The 9,015-nt window shown below is 34.6% G+C and overlaps 1 protein-coding gene across 1 annotated transcript; it reads right to left on the minus strand.

The window, feature by feature from the left end:
* Positions 1 to 882: 882 nt before the first annotated feature.
* LOC125853289 (thaumatin-like protein 1b) lies at positions 883 to 5,363 on the minus strand. The gene is made up of 3 exons (XM_049532957.1): positions 5,186 to 5,363; positions 4,397 to 5,084; positions 883 to 1,452 (listed from the first exon to the last, which is right to left on the minus strand). The coding sequence occupies exons 1-3, from the start codon at positions 5,241 to 5,243 to the stop codon at positions 1,368 to 1,370; spliced, it is 831 nt and encodes a 276-aa protein (XP_049388914.1). The 5' UTR covers positions 5,244 to 5,363; the 3' UTR covers positions 883 to 1,367.
* Between the last annotated feature and the right edge of the window lie 3,652 nt (positions 5,364 to 9,015).

Raw genomic sequence — 9,015 nt, forward strand, 5'->3', positions numbered from 1 at the left:
CGACACGTAGTAAACCAAATTTCAGGAAGGCATACTATCACTTCATTAATTGATTCTAGAGTAGCTTGAGTTAAGAACCAAATATCAATGTTTAATCAGTAGCTAACTCAGCTAGTATGGCACTCACAACATCAATGAGACAAAGCTAGAGAACTTTGTCTATCACGCATTGCTTTGGATGCGTGAAAACAAATTGTGTTTATATTCTAAGCACTAATTTACGGACTTTAGAACCAAACAGAGTAAAAGAGCCTTACTCTGCCTTCGGGGCTCTTCTTCATCCTTTCAAGAACCCTATCAAAAACTGGTTTCCCAGTCGTCTCACCCAAAGCAGCAATAAGATCTGCTCTTCGAGGATCTAACAACGCACCTACAACAGAACCAAGTGCAACAGCAGCCTGCCATGTATCATGGCAACCCAATTCTGAAAAATAAAAAAGAATGAACAAGGAAACAAAATTCTGAAATCAAAATCCTTAATTTCCTTAGACCAATTGCACAAAACTTCAACACCCACCAACAGATATCAACATGATTCGCCAAATGATAAACAAAAAATTGATTGAGGCATTTTCAGAAGCAGTTAGTGGGCAAAAATGAGATTGCATATCTTAAAAGTGATGAGGATGGATAAAAGTAATAATCCGCTGATTGATTGTTATATAAAACAGTGCAAAATTCTTTTCGAGTTTTTTTATCAAAATTGACACTTATGTATGGGAAAAGAGTAGGTCTATTTTGTCCTTTGAATATCATCTCGAGTTTTGCCACCTTTTTGAAATCGGCAATATATGAATGTTTCTCTATTTAAGCTCATCCCAGTGCACTATTATGTAAAACAAATCATATACCAAATTACAACTTCTATTCTAGGCAGTTAGCTCAAATATCCTTATATGTACGTTCAACTAGTTCCAAAATGCTTTCAATTGTCCATCACATACTACCTCAAGAACAGAAAAAACATTACCACACTCCCCAACACCTAAAAAAACATAGAAAGGGAGGCATAAATCTGTTTGAAGAGGACTCTACACTATGGACCCTTCCAAGCACCAAAAGCAACGGAGAGCAAAATGTAGACTGAAAATGAACAATCTTAAAGAAGCTACAGGCTCCTATACACAATTATTGTCATTTGTTATCGACAAGATCTGCGCATGTGATTTTAAATGAGAGATAGTCGGCATTGGGTTTCATGACAGTCCAAAGCTTTTACTTCTGTTTGTAAATTAGCCTGAAAGGTTCCCATCAAGGTCAGTCACAACGTTCTCAGAGTACAGGCAAGTGTAATATTGCTGCAATTAAAGGCATGGCTGACACCATAATGTGCAGTAAAGATGGTCGGATGGATGTCTAACCGCGCTTCAATGACGCCTTCCTATGTACATCATGGTTTTATTAACCAGTGGCAACTCAGCTGAATCCTTCCGTGCTCCTAACACTTTCTGGCTGCACAATTTTTATTCAAACACCATTAAAATGTGAACTTAATAGTTAGTTTACTAATCTATTTTGAAATTGCGAAACAACAAAGATTGTGAATTTATCATACTGGTTTCTCAGAGCAGACATAAAATCAGTAGATAACTTTTCCATTTTTCTCAGAACTATCAAGCAACAAAGTATCGTCCCCTAGGTTCTGTGTGAATGTCATGATTGTCACACACATCTTATAACAATGAAGTAGAAGACAACCATATTGTCCTTTTTCACAAGGTATAGCTTCGACAATTCTATCCAAATATGTTTCTAAATACTTCTATCCATGAGAAGTTGTGTTATCTTTAGTGTAGTTACTAAAACAACAACATACCCAGTGTGATCCCACTAGTAGGGTCCGAGTAAGGCGGAATGCGCGTAGTCTTACCCTGTCCTGTGAGGGTAGAGAGCGTACTTTCTAAAACATGGATTTTGGGAACTGATGTTCTAGTCCAAAATTGAAGGTAGTGCCTGGATTCTCATACTCATACTCCGCCATTCATTCCGAGACAGTGGAAGTAAGTTTTTTCTTATAATTGAACTAAATACATGAGTAAGACATTCACTTCACTTCAGAGGGCAAAAGAAGTGAGGTTAAAATGACCTTCTCAACGAAATAATCATAGTTAGAGTAGGAAGAGTAGGATGAAACAGACTTCTACTTTTTACTATGCTACTCCCTCCGTTTAAAAAAGAGTGACTTGGTTTGACTTGGCACGGAGTTTTAGAAAATAAAGAAGACTTTTGAATCGTGTGGTCCTAAATTAAAGTTATGTCAAATGTACTTCAATCTTGTGGCTTTAAACATGTCACGTGGAAAGCTGAAATTAAAATGTTATCAAAAAAGAAAAGAGGTCATTCTTTTTCAAACAGACTAAAAAGGAGAGGAAGTCATTCTTTTTGAAACGGAGGGAGTACAAAACACCCAGGGGTTGCCAGTTTGAACGTTTCCACAAATACCAAAGAAATCCTCTTCTTTTTTTTCCGTAAAGGGCATCTCATTTAAAGATGATATGTATAAGTGTCGAAAAGAAAATGTAAGCATTACATAAGTAAACTCCAACACCTAGCACCTTGAGGAAGAGTGTCAAACCACACATATCTCCATCACTGACCTAGTTGTTAGAGGACTGGTTGGCAATCAACTGCAACCATGGGGACAATGACAAACGGCTTTATCAAACCATAAAAAGGATTATTGAAAGAAAGTAAGACTAGTGAATGCTTCAATGGTGGAAATCTGGGAGATAAAATTGTATTGGAATTGAAATATTCCCACTTTACTCTGGTTAAATCCACACAAATACCGGATTGTCTCTGATTTTGGGTGATTTGCATGGAATTGCGCAAGGAGCTCATAAGATTCAACCAAATTTTGTTAAATTGGCAAAATGCCGTCACTGTGCCTGATTCTGGGCAATTTTCACGGTATTGCAAAATCTCACAAGATCACATATGAAATCATAAAACAAAAGGATGCATGCAAATTGCAAAATGATAAGGTGCAATACACTTTTTCTTCATTTTAAAAAGGTTAATCAAGTGGAACCTCTTTTACTATTATGAGATTGCAAAAGGTAAACGGCTTGAGAGATTTAAAAAAAAAGGAATCACCACATTCGCTCTCCTTAACAACATTAAGTTCAGGCTGAAACCATAAGCATAGATGGTTAACTCTTAAGGCTGTAAAGGAAGCTCGGGATACACTTGTAGGACTTAATTTATACAGGTGAGGTAGAATGTTTTACCTAATCTAGCTCAACCTACTTACTAGGATGTAGGATTTATGCTGCCCAATTCTAACTAAAACATGCATATTCACATTACTAACTTGGGTGCCTACCTCATGCATGAATGGTTTCAGCACATCTCACCCACATTTACACAATGTTTAGTTGCTAAAGTGAAAAGGGGGCGAAGGAAAGAGATATAAAGTGTATACTCCATAAATGCATAGCCTCCAACATTATGGAGGACACTGGCAATTCTTTCTTCAACACTCCCACCGTTTCAATTTATGTGACACAGATTAAAAAGTAACACTTTAAAAATCTTATGGACTTAAATATGTCATCACATTTGTGCGACTATAAAAATTTCTCATAAAAGGTAAAATGAGAAGATTAAATATTCAACCTTTCCTCATGGTATGCCAAAGCAAGAAGTTTGGCTCCACGGATTTCAGATGTCTGTGAATCTCTTATGCCACAAATTCCAATATCAAGTGGTCCTTTATTATGAATATGGACTTCCCCTCCCTCCCCATAGAACTGGTCACTAGGCAATAGAAATTTCATTTGAATGTCCAGTATTCAGATCATGTCAATCAATTTCACCATGCCTCGATTCTAAATTAGTTGAAGTCGACTATATAAATTATCTACATCTGTTCCATTTTATTCAGGTTCACAAATGGAAGTCGTTACTAATTTAAACACCACATTGAGGTGGATTTAGTGCATGCTTAGGTTAGGCTTCACCCGACAAAACTTATTATCATAATTTACCTATTATTTCCTCAGTCTCATTTTATATGACAATGTTTGACTGAACATATTTGTTGGCACATATTTAAATATGCCACTGAGTCCATGACATTACTATCAAGGGCGGATTTATAAATAAAATGTGGGACACATGAACGCGTGATCAGTAAACTAGGTATTTTATGTATATATTTTCTAAAATTGATATACTATACTGGAATCAATGCTATAAGAAGACTAAATGGTGGACTTGATGTAATGTTCAGCTAATTACCTATAGGACTAGAGATTAATTCTCGCACCATGTCCTAAAGATCCTAGATTCACCACTAGTTATAATTTGATCACATAATAACAGTAAAAATGTTCAAATAACTAAGAAATAAAAGCAAAAAAACAGTATAGGATGGGTGTAAATGTAAATTCACCTGGTGTAAGGAGGAGGGCAAAATATGATCAAGTAATCAGCAGAGGCACAAGTGAAGGTACTAGTCTTATCATCATAAGCATAACTATAAGAGCGTGGGCACGCGTGCTTGAAAAAGAGCGAGTAGCTCGAAGGGTGACACGTGTCAGGTGTATTATACGCTTCACTACAACAGTAAATCGGATCATTATACGCCAAACACGCGCTCTTACATCCAACACTTTCACCCCCACTCGCAACCCTCAAATCTCTCGGACACGCGGCGTTCAAATCCACTAAACATCCCGTCGCACTGCATCCCCCTGTACCTCCTTTAGCAACTATAAGCATCGGAAGGTTGTACCCATCCACAAGGCTGACGTCATAGAAATCCAAACCCTGATCGCCGTTGAGAGTAAACTCCGCTAAACTCGCCGGCGGTATGGCACCAGCTCCGGCGCATTCCACTTTACCGGAACCGCAATCTCCGGTGACGCAGGTGAATTTACCAGTGGAGGGTTCGTTGGAGCAGAGGGTCCGACCCCAAACCCGACCCGACCAAGCAGTGGGCATTTTGAGAGTCTTGGATTTCCCACTTTTAAGAACGAACCCGGTTGGATTAATGGGTGCTCTGTCAGCTCCGGTTAGTATTCCGGGCCATACTGTGTGGCGGCACTTGTTTACTATCTTGAAAGTTGTTGCCTGCACCTCTGTAAGTTAAAAAAAAAAAAAAACTTTAATTTTAATAATCAAGATTTAGAAAAAAAGTTTTAAAAATGAAGATTTGAAGAGAAGTTAAGTGATTGATTACCTGAGAAGATAGAGAAAGTGATAAGAAGAAGAGAGAGAAAGATGAGGAGACGATCCATTGATGATGAATAGTGGTTAAAGTGAGTGACTGATTTTCAGGTTTCAAAGTTGTTAGCTTTTTCTTTTTGTCATTTTAATTGGGTTATTGAGGTCCAGAAGAATAAAGAAAAGGAAAAAAAGTTGAAAAAGATTAGAAACAGCGCCAAAAAAATAGAAGGAGAGATATAGGGGGGAAATCAAAGTAAAGTGGCTGTGGAGAGAAGAAACTGTAACTTTATGTAAGATTTTGGCATCTATTTTTTTAACAGATTTGATTTCCTAAACTTTTTATATATTTGTTTTTTTTTTTTTTTAATGACAAGGGAAACCCGCAGCCGCTACCCTTTGGGTGTGCACAGGGTAAAAACCCCGCTCCTATGCAATAGCTCGCAAACCACATAGGAGAGGTAACCCGCACTAGGCAAGCTTGGTGCGACGAGCTCGACCCAGAAGGCAAACCCCTTGCTTTCGCTGGCAAGGGGTTTAGAACTTGAGACCTCCAACATGGAAGTTCCAAGCTCAAACCACTGGGCCACCCCGAAGGGAATATTTGTTTTTAATTTAATATTTTTCTTTAAAAAAATATTTTTATACATAAAAAGCTAGTTTTTTTTTTTAATTATTAAATTGGTAATTTTCATTTTCACTAAAATATATTATATTATGTATATAGAAAACTATATGAACTACATAGATCAAAAATTACTTTTCATTTGTATATATGAAATCTTGAACGCATTGATGAAATTTCTAATTTCGTCACTACCCATAGAATCTATAATTTCATCTAGCAAGTTGTAAAAGCTTACAACATATAAATTCGACATTCTACCTGACTCAAAAGTTTTGACTCAAACTATCGTTATCTCACTCATGGGGATATTTGTTTAAAATGGGTAAGGTCAATGTATATTTAAGATTACACTCAATACATTATTATTTTACTTATGATACATGTTCATTACTTTATCGTTATTTCACTCACGAGTCTATCTCAAACCCCTCGAAAAAATTCTTTAAGTTTTTCCAGTTTAAATTTTTAGAAGTATGAATCGCTCTAGGAAATTCAAATTTCAGCACCTGTTGTTGGAGTTATTGCATATTTTTGATATAGACATTTTTATCTAGATACTGTATTTGCATTTAAAAATAATTACTTTCCAATTACATTTAAAACAAGGGAAAATTATGTGTTTAAGAAAATTTATACTAGTTAATTAGTCATCATAGCTATAGTTTGCTATAATTATCATTTGCAATTAACATTAACCGTTATCTACGTAGGCTGGGTTCGAATCTGTATAATTAGCCACGTATATATAATTCGTTATGTTTGTATAATTCACAACTAACAACTCTTTGTTTGATTTGTATTTGTATATGACGGTGATTTCCTTTGGTTTTTCAATTTTATCACCAGGTACCTTCAATCTTTTTTTGTATAACTTTTTAAAGTTTGTATAAACGTGTTGTGTTTCAGATTTTGTATAATATGATTTATATAATATAATTTGTATAACTGTTTAAAGTTCATATGTTTATGTTTGTATAAATTTGTTATTTCGAGTTTTATAATATTTTTGTAAATCCAGAATTTGTATTACTCAATTATACTAAATACACGTGAATTATACAAACATACCCGCAAATTATACAAACGAGATGCGAATTATACAAATTATTGTCCTCTCTCGCTAGCTTCTCTCCTCCCTCTCCCAATCTCGCTCGCCTCTCTCCTCTCTCTTCCATTCTCGCTCACCTTTCTCCTCCCCTAACATATAGTTACAAATCATAATTAGCAAACTATAATTATAAAGCCTAATTAAGTTATTTTGAGCGACTATATGCAAAAATTACCCTTAAAACAACAGCTTAGCTTTGATTGACCTAATAATTTCTCCTATCTCCCCTTCTACAGTCAGCCCAAAATGTCTTGAGTACTATATGGGCCTAGGCCCTAGCCCATCTAAAGTAAAAGTCCCTTTCGGGCTTAATCCAGCTCATGAGCCCCTTTAGGGTCGTTTGGTACAAACATTGATAACGTAGGAATTAGTACTGCAAGGATTAGTAACGCATGGATTAGTAATGTAGGGATTAGTAGTGCAGAGATTATTTTTTGTCAACAGTTTGGTTCATTGTTTCCCACTTAATCTTGTGTTTGATTTAAAACTTTACAAAAAAATTCTTTCCTATTATACCTTGTGTTATTATGAGATTGTTTATTTCATGTAATTGAGTCAAGGTAGATAACCGGACCATAACACTACAGTAAACATTTTTTAGAAAATAACAACAAAGAAAAAGAGTGTTATATAAATTGAAACAATTTTTTTCTTTTTTGTGCATAATTAATAACAAGAATTTAATACTACGCAACAGTTGAATAAAATTCATGGTAAAAAAAATATGCTAAATCTTTATTTATTTATTTTTACAAATTTTAACCTATATAATTATTGTATATGCCAACCGGATGTTGACAAAAGAGTTTAAACTTATCAAAAATGAAGATCTAAAAATATACTTATACAATTTTATACCAAAGTCCCTTACCCGGATAATAATTAATCAAAGTTGTTGTGGGATAATATTATTTTTTTTAGGATTTTCTATTTCATTTAACTAGTTAAGTTAAATACATACATACATATATATATATATATACCTACATACATATATATATATATATACTAGATAAGGGTGCCCGTGCAAGGCACGGGCAATATTAATCAGTCCTACGTGGCCATTTTTGATTGGTTTGGTGGTATTTGAGAGCAAAAAAAAAGTGCTAAAAGAAAGAAATATTAATTAGCCCTACGTGGCCATTTTTGATAGGTTTAGTAATATTGGTCGGAGCTCTTTTAAGGAAGGAAATGACGGGAATACCCTTGGTAGTCCAAGGGAACCACCACTTATATAGTATGATGAACATATATATATATATATATATATATATATATAGTATGAAGTATGATAATGATATATAGTAAGTTGGTAGTCCAAGGGAACCACGACTTATATAGTATGATGGAGCTCTTTTAAGGAAGGAAATGACGGGAATACCCTTGGTAGTCCAAGGGAACCACCACTTATATAGTATGAAGTATGATGATGACATATAATAAGTTGGTAGTCCAAGGGAACCACGACTTATATAGTATGATAGGAGCTCTTTTAAGGAAGGAAATGACGGGAATACCCTTGGTAGTCCAAGGGAACCACCACTTATATAGTATGATGAAAAAAAATATATATATAGCATGAAATATGATGATGATATATAGTAAGTTGGTAGTCCAAGGGAACCACCACTTATATAGTATGATATATAGTATAAAGTATGATGATGATATATAGTATGAAGTATGATGATGATATATAGTAAGTGGGTAGTCCAAGGGAACCACGACTTATATAGCATGATAGGAGCTCTTTTAAGGAAGGAAATGACAGGAATACCCTTGGTAGTCCAAGGGAACCACCACTTATATAGTATGATGAAATATATATATATATATAGTATGAAGTATGATGATAATATATAGTAAGTTGGTAGTCCAAGGGAACCACCACTTATATAGTATGAAGTATGATGATGATATATAGTAAGTAAAAAAAATAAAATAAAATAGATAGAAGTAGAATAGAAAATAGAATATAATAGAAAGAAATAGAAAGTAGAAATAGAAAATATTATATAAAAGAAAGAAATATTAATAGAAAGAAATAGAAAGTAGAAATAGAAAATATTATATAAAAGAAAGAAATATTAATAGAAAGAAATAGAAAGTA

The sequence above is a fragment of the Solanum stenotomum genome, chromosome 1 (genome assembly GCF_019186545.1).
Source record: "Solanum stenotomum isolate F172 chromosome 1, ASM1918654v1, whole genome shotgun sequence".
Taxonomy (NCBI): domain Eukaryota; kingdom Viridiplantae; phylum Streptophyta; class Magnoliopsida; order Solanales; family Solanaceae; genus Solanum; species Solanum stenotomum.

Excerpts from the sequence above, each read along its gene's own strand:
- LOC125853289 (XM_049532957.1), bottom strand. The coding sequence starts at position 5,243 with ATGGATCGTCTCCTCATCTTTCTCTCTCTTCTTCTTATCACTTTCTCT. Across the intron at positions 5,085-5,185 it reads CACTTTCTCTATCTTCTCAG|AGGTGCAGGCAACAACTTTC; the intron begins GTAATCAATCAC and ends TTTAACTTACAG. Across the intron at positions 1,453-4,396 it reads TGCCCTCCTCCTTACACCAG|CCAGAAAGTGTTAGGAGCAC; the intron begins GTGAATTTACAT and ends AAAATTGTGCAG.